Source organism: Rhinolophus ferrumequinum, chromosome 3, assembly GCF_004115265.2.
Source record: "Rhinolophus ferrumequinum isolate MPI-CBG mRhiFer1 chromosome 3, mRhiFer1_v1.p, whole genome shotgun sequence".
In the NCBI taxonomy this organism is placed as follows: Eukaryota; Metazoa; Chordata; class Mammalia; order Chiroptera; family Rhinolophidae; genus Rhinolophus; species Rhinolophus ferrumequinum.
The window spans coordinates 44,611,698-44,630,991 of NC_046286.1; the positions used below are offsets into that span (position 1 = coordinate 44,611,698).

At 40.7% G+C, this 19,294-nt stretch overlaps 1 protein-coding gene across 1 annotated transcript; it reads left to right on the forward strand.

The window, feature by feature from the left end:
• The first annotated feature begins 13 nt into the window (after positions 1–13).
• C3H6orf163 (chromosome 3 C6orf163 homolog) lies at positions 14–18,392 on the forward strand. The gene is made up of 5 exons (XM_033103535.1): positions 14–2,146; positions 6,002–6,096; positions 7,516–7,623; positions 9,857–10,059; positions 16,751–18,392. Exons 1-5 carry the CDS (start codon positions 1,999–2,001, stop codon positions 17,181–17,183), a joined length of 987 nt encoding a protein of 328 aa, XP_032959426.1. The 5' UTR covers positions 14–1,998; the 3' UTR covers positions 17,184–18,392.
• Positions 18,393–19,294: the final 902 nt, after the last annotated feature.

Below are 19,294 nucleotides of genomic sequence, written 5' to 3' on the forward strand. Positions count from 1 at the left end.
AAACCTATATTTGTGTAGACAAAGAAATAATTGTAAATTATTGTAAAGCCGGCAGTCAACATTAAAGACAAATAGTGTTAAGAGTGACAGATGGTTCATATATTTTAGTTTTCCATTTCGTCTATTTTTGGACCAGAATTTTATTTTAATTGAAAAGATACTCCCATTCAGCTACTAAAACAAAGATTAAATGAGAGAATAACCCAAAGTAACTGGAGTTTTTCTTTAAAAAAAAAAGTTATACTAAGGTATGATGTTTTCATTTGACCAACTGTTAACTATTTCATTTTTTGTAAACAAAGGTTACAATGATATGATAAACATAAGACCAAATGTTCTTATAGTTATTTAAAAACTAGAACTACTCAATATATAAGAAGGTCTCCTTACTGTTTTGGGTTTACCTTATATAATTGAACTCTTTCTGACAGTGGTTCTGGATTTGTTTCATATCTGGATATTTAACCCATTTGAATCATTGTAATTGGGGCTCATTAAATCTTATTTCTCTAATTTGTTACACTGACTATTACCAAGTAATAATAAATGCCACTTTACAAAGTCAGTTGTGTCTAATAAGGGCATGGTCAGGGCAAGACATTGCAGTGTGGGTTCAAGTCGTTAAAGGAAGGTCTTTTAATGCAGGAATCTGGCCCATGACAGGCAAAACTCAGTAACCATAGATTAGGTCTCGAAGCAAGTCTTGATTAACTAGGCTGTTAAGTGGCAAGTGAGCTTTTCCCCCAGGGAGTTCATCTGTTCTGATAGAAGAGCTATTTGCCCAGAGGAACAAGCTGTTCAATTGATAATTTGGTTTGCAGGAAGCAAGCAGTGAAATTATTTATTGGTTTATAGTTTTATCTTTCATAGGGTGACCAGTCTGTCCCAGTTTGTCAGGTACCAGGGGCATTCTTGGGATGCAGGACTTTCCATCTTAAATCAAGGACAACAAATTAACTATATGATTTTAAAAACCAGGTTTAGTAATGTTGAATGCTGACTTAGAGTAGTTTTTCCTTTAAAATATTGTGACATTTCCCAGTTTAATAGCCAAACCACATTTATAGATAACCTGGAAAAAAACTCCCTCCTTTGCTGGTCTAAAAGAAATCAATTCTGTAAAGAAATTATTTAAAAGAAAGTGTGGTGGGCTGAATAATGTTCCCCATTCCCGACCCCACCTCCGATGTTCTGATCCTAATCCTTGGAGCCTGTGAACATGTTACCTTACATGGCAAAAAGAACTTCGCAGATGTGATTAAGCTGAGGGTTTTCAGATGGGGAAATTATCCTTTATTATCTGGATGGGCCTGATATAATCACAAAGGTCTTTATAAGAGACGCAGAAGAGCAGAGGAAGAAGCGATGTCACCAGGCAAGTATGTGGAGCAAAGGCTATATGATGCAAGGTCGTGAGCAAGGGATATGGGTGGCCTAATAGAAATTGGAAAAGGCAAGGAAACAGATTCTCCCCTCAAGCCTCCAGAAGGAACCAGCCCTGCTGACACCTTAATTTTAGCTCCATAAGACTCATTTTGGACTTCTGACCTCCAGAACTGCAAGAGAATAAATTTGTGTTGTTTTTTACCCACTAACTGTGTGATAAACTTGTTACAGCAGCAGTAGGAAACTAATACAGAAAATATATGGGAAATGAACTGGCTGGGCCATACTCCCTTTTATTTCTAGTTGCTTTTATGAGCAAAGCTTCTCTTACCTAGCAACAGTTGCTAAGTGAGTTAACAACTTAATGCTAGTGTCCAGGAGGGAGCAACTGCTTAAATCTTCCCAAATCCAGTGCTCATGCCTTAAATGGCAGAGGCTTTCAGTAACATTCTTTCATATTAGGCACACAATCATGCTGTGAAGCATTTAATCCTTACCAGCCTCTAGCATCGTCCTCTCTTCCAGCTTAAATTTCTAGCTTTTTAAAAACTGCTTTTAATGATCCTAAAGGTATTTTAACTGTACGTAGTAAAAGACATCTTAAATTTAATTATGATCAGAAATCCGAATTACACAAACTTTGTTTGCTGTGCTGTTTGTAATAAAATAATTCCACCAGCCCCTTTAGGGGAAACCTTCGAACGGATCCATGAATACAAGCCATTTAAGACACGCTTTTACACTCACAAAGATATACTGGGTAAGTGACTTGGCTGTTTTCCTTTTTTCGAATGTTTCATAGTATGTCATTCTTCCTGTTATATAGGCTTTTTTCAGCTTTCCTGATCAAAAAGTTGCTTGTCCTACAGGGGTGTGTTTGTCGTGAGAAGAACATAGGTTGAAATCCAGCTTCTCCACTTACCAGTTATGTGCTGTGACTGGATACTAAACCTCTCAGTCTGTTACTTTATATGTAAATAAGGATGTTAATACCTATTATGCAGGTTTGTTATGAGGCTTTAAAGAAATATTTGAGCTTGTTATAAAGCCTGGCACATAATAGTAAATGGGAGTTCTTTTTATCCTTGTTCATACTCGGGCACCTTCCATACACATAGGAGAGAAAGTATCTCTAATTAACACCTTAATAAATGGGAGAAAAGAAACTATAACCCTTGTTGGTAGACATAAAAATAGATATATATAGATAAACATCAGAATATAATCTATCTAGACTTATAATCAAATTGTAGTTGCCCTCATCAGAGTTTTCAGTCTGACTTTGAGCCTTAGGAGAGTTTTCCTAAGGACTCTCAAAATACTTCTATGATCTGCTCTTCCTTTAATATTGTAAACTAGTGGTGATTTAATTTCACTCCTGATCTTTGAAAATATAAAAGCTAGAGAATGGATGGTATTTTGAAAAAACTAAAATTTAGGGGGAGATCAAATTGGAATCATCCTCTAAAAATATCAGTATCAAAACTGATTTTAACTTTTAGAAAATGTTTAATATGATTTATCAATTATAGTCTCTAAAGTGATTTGACTTTTTGCACCCAGGATAGTGGATATCTATCCTTAGGTAAACTTTTATTGATTGACTCCTTATACCTTCTAGTATACCTGAATCTAAACATTAAGCAGATAAAATTAAATCTAACTAGTTAGAAATTAATCTTTTATATTAATTTCAGTGGCCTATATTTGTCATTGATTATTTTAAGTCAAAAGAGTCAGAATTCTCTGTTCTTTAGAAGTAAATTCTAAAGGCATGTTGAAATGTCTGTATAAATGCTTTATGAGTATTACATAAGGACATTTAGTAGTTCTCAACCCTCGCGGTGTGCTACAGAACTTTAAAATAATATGTGTTTACTACTAATATCCAAACAGAGACTCATTGAATTTAATAGTACTCCAACACAGACCCAATAAATTAAAACCTTCAGAATCAGGCCTTTGCATGTGTTTTTATTTTTTTTGTATTTTTACATATTGTAATAGCTTTTTATTTGGAAATAGTTTGACTCACAAGTTTTAAAACTAGAACAGAGAATCCCCATGTGCCGCCCCCCAATCCAGCTTCTCTTATTGATACATAACAATAGGACATTGTCAAAAACAGGAAATTGGTATTGAACCAATGCTATTAACTCAGGTACAGACCTTATATGCACCTTTTTTTTCTTGGTCTATAGTTTCGTGAAATTCATGTAACTGTCACCACAACCAGGACATAGAACTGTTCCATCACCCCAGAGAAACTGCCTTGTGTTACCGCTTAACACACCTAATCCAAATACCTGGCAACCGCTCATCTGTTCTCCCTATAATTTCATCCCATTGAGAATGTTCTACAAATGGAATCATACGCTATGTAATTCTTTGAAATTGGCTTTTTTCCCCCGACTCAGCATAATGCCCTTGAGATCCATCCAAATTCTTTGTATTAATAGTTTGTTTCTTTTTTAAAAAGCTATGCAGGGATCCTGTTGTACCATCAGGGTTGAGAACAACTAATATAAAGTATGGGATTTAAGCATAAAAAAGAGTAATAGCAGCCCACACTTGCATCACATTTTTCTGAAATTCAGTGCATTGATGGTCCATGCTTAGTCACGTTTCTTCCTAGACCTTTCATAATGATATCTACAGAACCCTGAGCCTGTGCAGTGTATGTCTGTCTCTACTGTAGTATTCACTGCCCTTTGTTTTTTACACTCACTAATAATCTAGTAGCAAAGACTCTTAAATCCATGCCACCAAACATGTGTTTTCAGTTGCAGGTGCCAGAAACACAACTCAGACTAGAGCATCCCAGGGGGGATGTGGCACCCGGGCTTTCAGTCCGTCCATTCTTGCTCTGTTAGTGAGTTGGCCTAATTGTTTACTACTGCAGCCAGGCCTTATTCCAGCAGCTGGGAAAGGAGTACACGTGCTCCCAAATATCTCGAAACCTCTGTTAACTTCAGCTTAGAAACCTCAGAGCAAAAAAAGCTGTGTTCTCCTTACCTCCTTATATAAATAAGATCCTAGAGAAGACCCTGTTTGGCCAGGCTTGAGCACGTGCCTAAACCTGGGTCAATTATCGTGGCCTGTAGGATCCGGGATAATACGTAATTGCCAAGCAGATAGGTAGGCTGCTGCAATTGGCCGCCCTACCAGAACAATCTGAAGTGAAAGGAAGTTTTTGAGAGAAATGGGTCCTGTTACCAGAAGGAGAAAAGAGTTGTTGGGCAGACAAACATGTCCACAATATCTCATCTGTGCTTACCGCCAAGCTAGGCACCACGAGAAATACACTGCAGTATAAGACGTGCTTTGTAATTTTAGGAAGCTGATCGTCAAGACCTCATCACACGAGGAGTTAATAATGCAACAAATTTTAGATGTGAGCAATGAATGGAATAAAGAATAAGTCCTATAAGAGTTTGGATTGGAGAGAAAGATCACTGTGTGTGATTTCAGCCCTCAAGGGGCTTGTCATCCCCGTGCGGGTCATGGGCCACCTCTGACAATGCACTCTGGTAGGAGAAGATGGAGAAAACCCTGTGCCCAGCTCAGTGAGCTCAGGGCTTGGCTCACATCTAACCCTGTGTGGGGACAGAGCCCCAAAAAGCAGTTTCCAGGCTCTCGGCCTCACATAGAAAGGTGCTGGCTCAGGTAGTAAATGGCCATCGACTGTGATCAAATGGCCAGCAGCTCTGGCTAGTTGGCCATCAGCTGTAACCAGTGAGCCATTAGCCATGAATATAACTGCCGTGGCTACGCTAGCAGAAAAAGGGGGAGCTAGCAAGAAGATGGTGGCTGAGCCTGCAAGCGGCGCAGTGAGGGTTGAGAATTGTGTGGCTCCTGTTTCCTGTGTCTCCAACCCAGCCGCCAGTGAGAGTATAGTGGTGTGACTCCCCTACCTATGGCTCCGTGGGTGTTCCTTTTTGGCCTCACCATATCCTGCGTTCTTATGTGGGGAGCGGGAGCGGAGACCCCACAGACACTGCAGGACGCCCTGCACGACACCCTGTTCCTAGCTATCTGGTATTATGGGGTCCCTTACCCGCTTTAGGCTTTTATTTTCTTGTTGGAGTAAGGAGGGTATTATTATGGGAATATCATTATTTGGAAATTAAATTAGATCACTGACAGAGAAGTACTAAACTACTGTCCTTAATACATTCCACAACGAAGCAGCTAAGCCCATGAAGACCTACACACTAAAGAGAGGCACGTAACGTATTAGAGAAGGCATTCTGCTACCACTTTGTGGGTGGAGATAATACTAGCACCCAGATAGGAGCAGTGAGAGCGGAGCTGAATAATGTGCCAGTATCTTGAGTATTCCCTCACCATTCTACTTCGGAAGGACAAAATGTGCTCCTTTCTGCCACTTCCCTTCCCCCGGGGCCCACCATGTGGACTGGCTGTGACGAAGGGAACTGACTCCATCCAGGCCTAACAGCGCTGTGTGTTCCCTCCTAATCAGTTAGGAAGAAACTTACCCCTTTCATTGGTATCTTTAAAGAGAAGATTGATGTCTCCTAACTAACTCATAGTGAACAGGGAAGCCAAGAAACAGTCTGTGGATACTTGTTATTGTTTCTCTTTAAATATACAGATATTGGGGCAGATCTTCTGAATAAAGAAGAGCAATTTCAAGAGGCTGTACTCAAGGAACGTATTGCAAAAGCAGAAGCTAACGTGTGGGCTCAGGTAAAAGAATTTGGAAATCAGTCTAAATGCGTCTTTACAGTTCTTTTCACTTTTTGGATGTATTCGAAACAATATAGTCAGGCAGAACTGACTTTGAATACTGGCTACCTCTGGACCTTGGGCAAGTTCTTCAGCTCTGTAGTCTTGGCTTCTTCTAATGTAAAAGAGGAACAATAATACCCACTCTGTAAGATGATCAAGGGAGTTCAATGAAATAGTGTGTGTGGCACACAGTAGGTACTTAGTCAGAGGCAGACATCATCAGGAGCTTCCTTCTAAATTGCCCCTGTGTGTGGATGACTCCTGTTCTCTTTATTCTTGTTGGAACTTGAAAAAAAAAGACATCTTTGTTGATAATGATTTATTATTGCTTAACATCTATTATGTAGATATTAGATATATACATATATCTATATATAACACCCCTTAGTGCCTGTTTTTTCCAAATATTTCATTACGGCTGCTCTCCTTTTTACCCGTCTCCATGCTCCTCTTCTTTCTAAAGTCCTTGATACCTGTCCTAATGACTGGGGGTCACAGGGGCCATTAGAATGTGTTGGGCTCACAGTCAGATCCCAGACACTTAACTGAAGCAAAATCTCAGTCCTCCAGCCCCCACTTCTTCTAGTCATCGGTAGAATGACATAAATGACTTCCTAAAGAGAATTAATTCTCCTTGAGATCAAGACAAGCCGCAGTGCTTAGAATGTTATTTCTCCATTTCTTTATAAAAATAGACGTCATAACAAAGAATGTTGGAATTGTCCAGTATTAGTGCCAGCAAAAGCTTGGTGTGAAAGTACTTTGAAAGTCCAAAATGCTCCAGTGCCACGGGTAATATATATATATATATAAATCTTAGTAGTCATCTATCTTTATCAATAATAATAAAATTCAGATCAATTGTGAATCATTAATTGTACTCCCTAATACAAGGGAATACTTTAGAGAGTAACCTACAATTTGAATATAAATAATCTAATATTCTGGGCATTCTCGTCAAAATAATAAACTGTTTCTGAAGACCTGATGAGGGGCTAGGAATGGGGAGCCCGGGGGTGATCCTCAGCCTCCCTTCTCCGTAATTTCTAGCTTTGTGCATCTTTCCACTTCTCTGTATTTCCACACTTTCTGTTATGGGCACACATTACTTTGATAGTCAATCAAGCAAGAAATAAAGTGACAAAGAAAAAGACAGCCTGACATTCTGCAGTAAAGCTCTCTTGAGCATTTCCTGAAACAGCGGTGTTAGCCACGGGTTGGGGTGTGTTAGGACCTCTGGCTGAGACCACCGATTTGCTCAGGGAGGTTTGATGGAGCAAGTAGTGAGAAGTCCTGTAGTGTTTGCTGACTTTCAGTAAACATGAAAACCTGATACATTAATAAATAAATGGACTAAATGGACTCTTTCTTTCAAAGGCTGATGAACGCCAAAAACAAGCTGTGGAGAGAGCACTTGAAGAAGTAAATGACATACACAAAATTAAAATTCAGATCCTGGAAGAGGAACATCAGAAACATTTACAGGTTTTTATAGCGGCTTGTGTATTGCTCTTTTTTAAAGTTCTTAGTAAAAAGCTCCAGGGAATAAGAAGAAAAACAGCAACATGTAAAATCTAGATGGGTGTGTCTGGAGTTTGCTTGGGAGGCTCAGGGTTGTCGCAGAGGATTGGCTGAACACTACGGCAGCAGTGATGGCAGCAGTGATGAATGGGCGCAGGAGAATCCCATGGCCTCTGACGCAATGAACGCAGGCCTTCATTAGGCGTCAAGGCCCAAAGCAGCCACCCCTGCCTGCCTGACCTACCACATCTCTTGCCACTTGCTCTCTTTCCTCCTCTGACTGCCCTTTGGCTTCTCAAACCTGAATGTACCATGTACCTTCCCACCTCAGTGTCTGCCAGAATGTTCTTCCTGCACTTCATCAGAGTTAGCTCATCCATTATTACTGTAGAGAAGCGTTACCTGACCAGCTCTGCTCTGCCACCCATACACTGTCCTTGACACCCTGTCCTCTTTTACAGAGGTCACCACCCATCACTGTTGGAATTAAATAGACGGTCACTTGTTGGGTATATGAGCCCCACATGACGGCAGCCTCCATAAGGGCGTGCCTGTCTCGTTCCCACTCTAGCCCCACTGCCCAGCACACGGCCCTGACTTAGTAAGTTCTCCAGTAGGGCTTAAACCAGGGAAGTGGGCTGGGCTGTTCTCTTTCTTCTCCTGGGCCCTCTGACTGCATCCTTTTCCCTAAATTTGCATTTACTGCAGTGCCAAGAGGGTCCCCGGAGCCATTCTCCAGTATTTCCTGTAAGACCAGGGGTTATACAGTGAGGGAGGATCTCTTTCTAACCTGTAACTTGTTTAAGCACAGGACTCGAGGTAATTAGCAAATATTCCAAGCAGAGGCCCAGGGACTCAGGATTTAGTTCCATGCCTCAGCTACAAAGTCCACTCAAGGGAAAACGATGCAGAGCTATTTGTCCATGTGGTCACGGGAGGGACAGGACAGGAGGCAGTATAGATGTGGTGATTCATGGGAAGAGGCTGGAGGGAGGTGGCAGAGGTTGGCCCCAGGTTTAATAAGAACATAACTAACAAACAATATGGGACAATGGGCCCGTTTATTTGTTGTTTCGACCATATATCAGCTTCGTACTAGATGAGAATATATGGACTGCCTTGTGCTCAGAACATTTGCTGGCAGGAGAGGGAGTTCCGCTCCATAGTTCCTAAAGGATACTGGGACCCTCCCCACTCGGTTCCAGGGACCAGAGTCCCTGAGATGATGGCTGCGGTGGCCCACAGCCCATCCTCCATTTCAGTCCAAAGCATAACGAGCATTTATAGCATGTGTAGGCAGGCCTGCTGTTCAGCTGGCATGTGCCAGTATGGCCATAGTAGTTCTTAAAGTATTGAGATACTCCTCTATCAGTTGATAACCACTCCCCAAGCTCCCTAATACCTTGGTCACCCTGGTTGTTCCCCATTAGGCCCCTGGACTCCTCCCCAATCCAGCAATTTAAAGGGGCAACACTTTAAATTGTTAGAGGGTTCTAGGACCCTGCCTCAATGTTGCAGCCAGATACACGTTTTGAAGGTCACTCCTGGCATTAGGTTGTGAAGATGCCAAGATCACTCAGATGTGATGCCTGTTTCGAGGAGCTCATCTAGTCTTTCTTTAATTTGATTGTATCCCACAGAGCCTTTGGGTAGAGCTGATGCACTGAACACTAAAACAGAAGTCCTAAGAAAATTTAAAAGGAAAAGTTAGAGAGAGGTTGACCTTTCTAAAATATTTGTCTAAGATTGGGGAATTTACATTTATACTGCTGTCTCAGGGACATTTTAAATATAATGGAGTGATTTGTCTAAGATGGATGCAAGGGATTATTTCAACCACCGTAGACATCAGTGCTGCTTCTCAGGGGGATCCATGACCCACCCTGCCTTAGATTCTACTCACCTGGGAGCCTAACATGCAGATTCAACTATTTTCTCTTTCTGCATATCTCCTTCCAAAATTGTGTAAGTATTTATGCTATATTGTGTGCATGTCTCTGGTTTCACTTAGCATCATATAAATGGAAGTTTTCTATATACCCACAATTTTTTTTTAAACAATCAGTGTTCTAAGTACACATTCAGTGTTCACAAGTACTCATTTCATTAGTTCAGTGAACTATGATTTGCATAACCGCTTAGCGTGCCTTTTTAAATAAAGCTGTATCATCTAAACCTCGTTTTACTGTTGCTTAAGGAAATGGCAGCTAAAACCAAGCTTGAGGTTCATCAAAGCATGGAAGATGAACTGAAGAGAGAAAACTTGGCTGCAGAACAACGCATGGTCCACAGAATCCAAAGGATCATGATAGAGTGCCACAAGGAGAAGATCCAGGCTGTGGAAAAAGCCAGGGCTGAAGAGAGACGCATAGCCCAGGAAGCAATCCAGGCTCAGAAAAGGTATTCCAGAGAACACATTTTCAAATCAGTATCTTCCTCTGTCAAAATCAACTTGGAGAAAGGGATAAGGTTGAGGCACATAGATGGATATTTCCCAGTTTTTGTGCTTTTACATTTCTGTTGTAGAATATATCAAACATAGAGAACAATATATAATATATTGTAGTGTGTGTGTATGGTTTAAAGAAAAATAATAACATGAGTACTCAAGAACCTACCACACATCTAAAGGGATTGAAACTCTCATGTATTCTTCCTCAATCACATTTCCTTCCTCTCCTCCCTCTCAAGAGATAATTACTATCCTGTGTATTGTTTTTCATTCTGTATCTCCTGTTTTAAGAGGCTAAAGAGAGGAATCAAGAAATATTTTTCCACAACACATAAAAGTCAATATTCACATTCTTTAGCTTATATCATATACCACTGTGAATGTGTTACTTTTTGGTCTTTTTCTTATCACACAAGTAAGACATGCTGTAAATGGAATTGACATTATGAAAATATACAGAGCAAAAGTTGCTAAGTACTGACCCACTGCTTTCCTACCCCCTTCCTGTGTCTCAGAGACAATCATTTTAAATAATGGGGTCTGTATCCTGTGCCCTTTTGATATATTTGTAGCCTTATATATGTGCACAATCACAAATAATTGTTACATAAACCATATCTATATATGATATCAAAGTACCCATTTTTGTGTATGTAATGAACACTTGATGGAATTGGTTAATTTTAACAAGACAGCATTCAGAAGCTCTAGTGATTATCAGGACCCGGAGAAAACCACAGTTTCCACATGTTAAGTGAGCTGCCCAAGACTATTTAACTGTAGCAGCAGAACAAGACTAAAACCTCTATATTTGATCTCTTAGTCTAGGAGTTATCTCTTTTGCTTAGCTCCTTGACTTAACAAACAAATCTATTTGTATATAATTATCAGGTAAAATCTTTCTCATTAGAACTGTTTAGAATAGGGCCAAAGGTAAAATCCTTTGGCCCTAAAGAGTTGTCAGATTCTTATTTTGCAGATAAATAAGAATGAGGGCTGTAGCTGTGGTGATTGCAGTGGTACTTCCCTTCTTGCATAGGTGATAAATCATGTTGAGATAGAAGAGGAAGGTGAAAGAGGATTTCCCTGTAAGTTAGAGAAGGTGGTAACTCTGAAATGAGTGTGATCCAATGCAGTGGAATGTGGTGTCCTTTTCTCCCTGCCCCTCTCCACCCTCCTCCAGGAGTTCTGCCTGCCCTGTAGGAGCCTCTGGGTCCCACTGCTCACACACCTGCAGCTTCTGCTCCTTTCCTCACTCCATTGCTTTTGCTCCTCTTCCAGCCCTTTCTCTGTGAGGTTTGAATGAATGATTTTCAATGGCCACCTTTTCAATGGCCATCAGTTGACTGGAATTAGGGAACTGCCATGCCTGTTGTTTAACTATATCCAACTAGAATGTCTATTTTGCTCACTGATGTGTTCCAAATGCCTGGAAGAGAGCCTGGCACCTGATAGGCATTCTTTAAATACTTATTAAGCAACGATTCAAGGTTGTTCCAATCAGCTGAGCCCACTCTGCTGCACCCCAGATCTTACTTCTGAACGTTGCTAGATCCCAATGTTCTTTAGCGCATTTGCAGAAAATAATATATAGAGCAGGACCACTGTTTAGAATTCCACTGTAGACCTTTTATTTGGCTGTAAACTTTCTCTCAAGACTTAAGGATTCAGAACTCTTACATATTATGACAAACTTGTTAAATGTGCAGAAAACTTTTTTGTGGATTGACGCGATTAGATTCTAAACAGATTATCTAGGAGACACTGTACTCTTTCAGAAGTAAAAAGAAAAAAAGAAAGAAAAATCTTTGCTTGGAAAAGTTCTAAGTGTTTTCTGGCCCAAGGCAAAGGCATGATTGAAGTGTCTGCTCAGGAATCTTTATGGTCCTGATTAATTCCTAGTGACAGCTGCCTTTATTCAATACCAGCACATGCAAGGCCTTTTGTATGTGTCTCACTGATTCCTCATATCCCTTCTGGGGGCGTTCTATCATCCTCCATATCCTCAGGTGAAGACCCTGAGTCTTAGAGACCAAGCAACCTACCAAAGGTCATGTGGAGAGGAGGTGACAGGGTCCCGTGTGAATCCTGGTCCCTATGAGGCCAAAGCTTGTGACCGTCCATTACGCTATCCCGCTCACTTAGCCAGAGCTTGTAAAGTGCCTTCAGTGGATGTGGTCCTGAGCCCTGGCACAAAGAAATAAGGGTGTTTCCTCAACATTAAGCATGGCTGCCCCATATAAGCAGGGCTAGATGGACTGGTATGAAGAACACATAGGTGCTGGAAGTGTTCAAGGTCCTGGAAAGATCAAGCAAAGAGAGAGTGTGAGCTGTGGGGTGAGGTAGGTTTCTTAGAGGGAGTCAGTCTTGGGTTGGGCCTTAGAAAGGAGGCGGTCCCATTTGTGAAAGGCTGAAAAGAGTGAGAACAGAATAAGCAAACACACAGAGGGGGAAGGTGGGTGGTATAATTAGGCAGAGCCAAGGGAAGGTTGCGAATATTAATAACCCTGAGATACAAATGTGCTGCCGATGGTTGGCCTCTGGAGGTGCCCCCCACCAACCTGTATAATGCCTGCAGCCCCAGCTTGGGGGTGTCACTGATTCTCCTGCCAGACCAGGAGGCAATAGGTTACCCGTGTCTCAGGTAGAAAATCAGAATGTGTTTTCCTTATAAACACACGGTTGTAACTGATTAAAATAGTACTAACAGTCCTTTAGTTCAAATGAAAATGGATTAATAGCTGACTGTGGGCTCAACAGCCAGACGGTCTATTTTCCGTGTTGCTCTAAACACTTAATGTACAAATGAATTTTGGAAACAAATCCCTTCATAATTTAGGAACCGCCTATGGATAAATGAAGTGTAGGTTCTTACTGTCTTAAGATCCAGGATTGTAACTGATGGACATAGAAAGGAGGTTGAAAAGGGTGCTCTTAGCATACATGAGAAAAATGAAAAGTTCATTTAATAGGTAGAAGGGAAGGAACAGCCATTGATATTTTTCTTTAAGCCTGTGAGCAGTATATCTTACACATTTCAACAGCCTCCCTAAAATAGTGAGAAAGAGAGCTAAGAGAGGCCCTAATGGGAGCAAAGGACAAAGCAATTCTAGTATAGTTTTTCCATGCTTTGTTGCCCCACCCCCCAGAGCTTAGTGAGGTTGGATTTATATATATTGGATATTTTTGTTTAGTAATCTATTTTTATTCTCTGACAATCCATTTTATAAAATATCAGACTGAACCCTATAGATGTATATACAGACTAAAATTATTTTGAAAATAGTTCAATTTATGTCCAGCCCTGCTCTTAAATATGGTATGTATTTCAAAATTCCAAGATTATAGCCTCAGAGAGTTAGAGATGGCAGACGTCCCTCACCACTTACAGAAAGAAACATAGACATTTATTTCATGCATTGCAGGCCATTGAGTTGAACCTGCCATCCCCTCTGCTGGATGCCTGCCAGGGGTGGGGGGCCTCCTGAGGGCTTCTGTGACAGGAATTTTATGGCTGGTTGAGGTAGTTGGTTCAAACACTAAACACCTTTACCTGTCATATGCTTCCTAATGTGGACCTGGAATATGCTGGTTCCCACCCCCATGTCCACCCTTGGCTTCCTGCTCTGCCTCTCTTCTATGCACAGTGATCCTTCAAATATCTGAGGAGAGAGATACTGTCCAAGCTTTAGTTTGGAGAAAGGAAGGAAAAACCAGAGAGCACTGGTGAACCAGTTGCTTCAGTCCTTACTCATATGATGTGCTTTGTAGACCCACTTTTGGAGAAAAGAAATGTGGGTAATTTGTATAATCAAGAAATACTTTTGATGTACCACAAGAATTAAGTACTTTCTTATGGTGAATATTTTGCTTATGGTAAGAATCCATTTTAAGCATGGATTCTTTTAGGCTTTTATAATGGACTAGTTTAGCTGCTTTAAAATTTGGTGCTATTTGGCACAAAAAAAAATGTATTGGGGAGAAGTACATCTATATCACTCATTTATTCATTCACACATCTGGTTGCCTGTTTTATACACATTGGGCACCATGCCAGGCAGGGGAGACACTGAGATGAAGGGGCACTCCAGGCCATCTGCCACCACACTCTTCATTCTCTGCCCACCACCCTCCTGGCTTCAATTCCACAACTCTAAAGAAATCATCAGAATAAAGGTCAGAGATGCCCTGACCTTAAACCCAAAGAAGTGAATCCCAAAGGGTCAAAAAATTCAGGCTTTAAGATAGGCTGGAAAGGACATTTCCAAAAAAATACCAGATCCTTTTAGCAAGAACAGATTTTGGTAGTAAAGAATTTAAAGGGGCTATGTGATATAGGGTGCGAGCTGGAGTCATCTAAGATGCACTTTATTTGAGCAGTTTTACTGCGACCACCTCTGCTGGAGTCTTCTAGTTGGCCCCATAGGTGAACACCTCCGCTGTGTGGGCCACGAGACAGCCAGGCCAACCTGGCAGCAAGCTCACGCCTGCTGTGACAGAGCCTCGGTTCTGGAGAAGGAACTCCACTTCCTCCTTGGGGATTTGGGGCTGGCTCAAGGAAGCGTCCTTCCAGTTCCTTCTATCTAAGCCCCAGGGGCCCTGGGCATCCCCTCCACCATCTTATCACCACCCTGAAGATTTTATAAAACAACAGACTAAATCCTAAGGATGTGTGTAGATAGATGCTCACGCCCAACTCTGTCCATGACAGCACTTCTGCTAATGCCTCCTCCATTCTCCTGTGAGCCGAGCTGAGAATCGGGAGGTTGGTTTTGATTTCTCTTCTTTCTGCCTCCGCTATCTCCTAGCAGTCACAAGTTCTGGCACTATGACTTTGTAATATTTGTTAGATTTATCCCTTTCTCTCACTCTTCCTATTTCTTTCTCTTTCATTGTTATTTCAGACCCTAATCATTGCACACCCAGGATATTACAAAATAATATAAATTGGTCTCTCTGCTTTACCCCACTAAGATTCAGTTTACCCAATATCACCAGAATAACAATTCTAAAACATTATTTTTGTTGTTATTACCCTCCTGATGAAAAATTTGTAGTGGCCTCTTTCAGGATTGAAGCAGGTAATGGTTAAGGGTAAGAACTGTCCCACTCTCTCAATTGTGCGACACTGAACAATAACTAAATCTCTCTAAGCTTCAATCTCTTCACCTGTTACATGGGAATAATAAGGGGTAATAAATAAAAATTGTACCTGCTTCAATGGGCTATTGTTAAAATTAAATGAGATGTAATGCATGTAAAATGCTTAGCACAGTCCCTGGGACACAATAAATGTTACTCCTTGTTGTTAATAATGGGTCTAGTCTCATTGGTGGAAAAAGGAAGGAGAGAAATAGCAGAGCAGCTAGAGAAGCTAAGGACAAATGGTGTTTACCTCAAGAATGGGGGGAAGTCTATCAGGTTTGAAAGTCAAGTTGAAAGAGTAGAGACAATGAGAGAGTCATATCTTGGAGGAATTTAGAAGAAAGGCCAGGTGGTAAGTCTGGAAAGACTATTAGACTGGGAGGCAAGGACGCAGGGGAGAGGGGAGGTTATTAACAACCATAAATATTTGAATCTAGCATTTTTTAAATTCTCAGATCTTTAAAGGTTCTGTCTATCTAGGTTAATCAGAGACATCCATCAGAAGTGTATCACACTAGCTAAGAGCTATTGTCCTGGACTCAGACTGCCTGGGTTGCAGTACTTATTTGGCCACTGTCACTAATTAAGTGAAACTGGTCAATTTACTTGACCTCTCGGAGCCTGTTTCCTGATCAGTAAAGTAAACATAATAATAGACCCACCTCGTAGGGTTGATTTGAAGAATCATTGAGTTAATATATATGCGGATACTCATGAACCTACCTGGCATATGGTGAGAATTCAACACAGTTGGGAGCTATAAATTATATGTAAGTACATACATTATAACCAGAGATGTGTGAACTCATTCAGCAGTGGTTCTCAAAGTGTGGTTCCAGGACCCCTGAGAGTCCCTGAGACTGTTTCAGGGGGTCATGAGTTCCAAGCTATTTTCTTAATACTACTAAGATGTTATTTGCCCTTTTTACTCTCATTATCGCAGGAGTATATAGTGTTTTCTAGGGTTTTATGATGTGTGACATCACAACAGAGTGAAACAATATGAAAATCCAGTTTTTTCCTATTAAGCCAGACAGTAAAGAGTTGTGCAAAAGATATAAAATTATGCCACTTTTCTTACCAAAAGTTGTTTCGATTTGGAAAATATATTTTTCATAAAAGTTGTTACATTAACATTTAATGGACTTACTGATACCTTATATGAATGTATAAACTATTTCTTCATCTTTCCCATACTGTGTTCATATTTTTCCGGCCAAGATGGACTCAGGTTCCTAAAGTCACTGTCAGACACTGGACTAGTGGCCTCTCTCTAGTCGACAGCAGGGACGTAGATGAGTGACCCTGATCTGAAAAATAGTTTTTGATTGTTAATGACTAATGCAATTGGAAAGCTCACATCTACCAGCCTGTCTCAGCCTGGTGGCTCATCTAAACAATACAATAAATTTTTGTAAATCTGGGGAAAGAGAAAATCTTTTTGGATCTAGTGACTAATCCATTTAACTTATAAACCCATATTATCTTTTGTAGCAAGGCCATGGAGGAACTTGTGAGTACTGGCATGACATTTATTAAGGACCAGAAGAAGAGTATGAGCCAAATAATAAAGAAAAAAGAACATGAAATGAACAGCTACTATCTCATGGCTGAGAGACAGAAGCAGGAAGCAGTTCAGGAAGTCCTTCAAAAAGCGGAGAAAACTCATCAGGTCACTCTGGGAAATGTGAGGGATACACTAGTCAACACTCAGGGGGAGCTGCTGTCCGTAGAGAAACAACTGGGAAATATGACAAATTGGAAAGATTTCCTGGAGGAAGAATTACAAGAAACGAGAGTGGCATTTCAAAAATATATCAACTATACATTTCCTAAGCTTTCGCCAGGACATGCAGATTTTATTCTGCCAGAAAGAAAGAAAGCACCTTCCCATCTCATTATTCAGGAGAACCGAAACAACTCTTGATCAGAAGAGTCTTCAGCTGAAATTTCACTACAAAATACGCTGTTTGAAAGACTAAATAAATTCACTCAAAAACCATTTATTGGTTATGTGCATGGTACTACTGGGCTGTGTGCTTTTTGATGGGAAACCAAAATATTCAAAAGCACATTCCAGGCTACAGTGAGTTCCAAGTCTAACTCAGGAGACATGGAATGAGAAGGATCAAAACTAATTAGGAGGGGAAAAAACTGATTAGGAGGGAAAAACGTTTCTTGGAAGAAGTTTCTGTGTCTGGCTTTATTCATGTTTACATCGGACCTATAACCATGTTAGTATTTGTTGTAGTTGAAAACAAGTAAAGGGACATGTTTTTAGATTGTTCCCATTGTGGAGAGGTGTGCTGACTGCCAGTATAGAGATAATTATTTGATGAACTGCAATAGCACTGTAAGAAGAAAAGCAATTTCCCTCAAATTCAATTTAAATTCTGGGAACCCATATAAAATAATTCAAACAGGACTCACTTATATTTGCCAGTTGTGAAAGAAAAATATGTCTTTTAGAGGACGGGTTCCCGGCCTCAGGGATGGGGAGTCCTCTTGTGTTTGTCCCCAAGCCCAGACATGCTTTGAACTCATCTCCTTTGCATCAAAATGCAGAAAACTGTTAAGTACCACAGTGGTCAGGACCAACATGTGTTATCATCCACTACATTAAAATGGAGGAAAACCCAAGCCAGAAAGACGTCTCCCAACATCTATCCACGCTAATGTTAACATCCTTAAATTATTCATCACCAGTCTATATTGGTGGCTTTAAAATTAACAACTTGGATAGCAGTTTCCAGTAAATTAAAAAGGGCTATTCTCAAGAAAGACTTAGGTGAATTTGTTTCCATTGACCAGTCTGGGATTTTTTAATGGGAAAAGCAGCAGTTTGTTTCCAGTTGCATAATGGACTACACTCTCCTCCATGTTTAGCTCTCCTCCATGTAGCGCAGGACGACTGCTGTCCATACAAACCGAGTGCCCAAGGGGCTTGGACATAATAACATTCATACTACTTTTATACTACTTTTTCTTGTCCATTCTTCTCACAACAATCTAAGAGAGAGGCAGGGTGGTTGTTATCCCATGTTTATAGATGATAAAATAAAAACGACTCTATACTAAGGTATTTACATGTGTAAAGCACTTGAAAAGCAGAATACTTAGTCCTCACAACTTTTGAAAGTAATTATTATTGCCCCCAATTTATAGGGAGAGAAACCAAGGCTCAGGGAGGTTTAATAACTTTTCCCCAGGGCACACAGCTGGTGACAGAGCCAGTGTTCAAAATACTAAAAGGCCCAGGCAGACAGATGCATGAGAGACCTAAGGTTTTTCGGAAATGAATACATAGTAGCAGCGGCCAACCGTGGGGAGTGCTAGCATGTGCCAGGAAGGTGTACACAAGTGGACTCATTCATTTTCACAGCCATCTGTGAAATTAAACAGGCATAGACCGGTTACTTTCTCAAAGTCATACAGCCCATAAGGGGCAGAGCCAGTTTCAAATCCAGAGAGTGAGTCTTCAGCCTATATACTTTGTCATTATTTTTTTCAGCCTGAACATGAAGGTCTTGGTGGCTGGTTTGTTGACTCTGCAAGTGATGAGGGCTGCAAGAATGTGCTCTGTCCTCTATGTCATGCACTGTTTTTGTCTCTTCTAGAAGTAAGAAGTTATACCTAGGATCATGGTGTCTGAGTTACTGGAGTCATCCATCAGACTAATCTGAGCACATACCACAGGGGAACAGAAGGAACTATCTTCTGAAGGGGTCACTTCCTGGCCATGGTTAAGCGTGTTTCCGGTGGCATCAGTGACACGCGTAGTAACATGAAAAGAAAGCAGGCAACTTATTTTGGGTTTGGAAAAAGGGAGCTAGCTTCTCAGTTTTCAGCCAGATTGGAAGAAATTACATGATCCATGTTTTCAGTATTTTCCTTGTTCATACTTCAGCCCGGGCTCCCACCTCCATCCCAACCAACAGTGATCGTCCTCAGGGTTTTGAAGGTAATTTGGATGCTTCTGAGAAGGGGAGAGTTAGAGCTCTTATTACTGTCCTGATCCTAGCTTGACCCTCGGGAAGA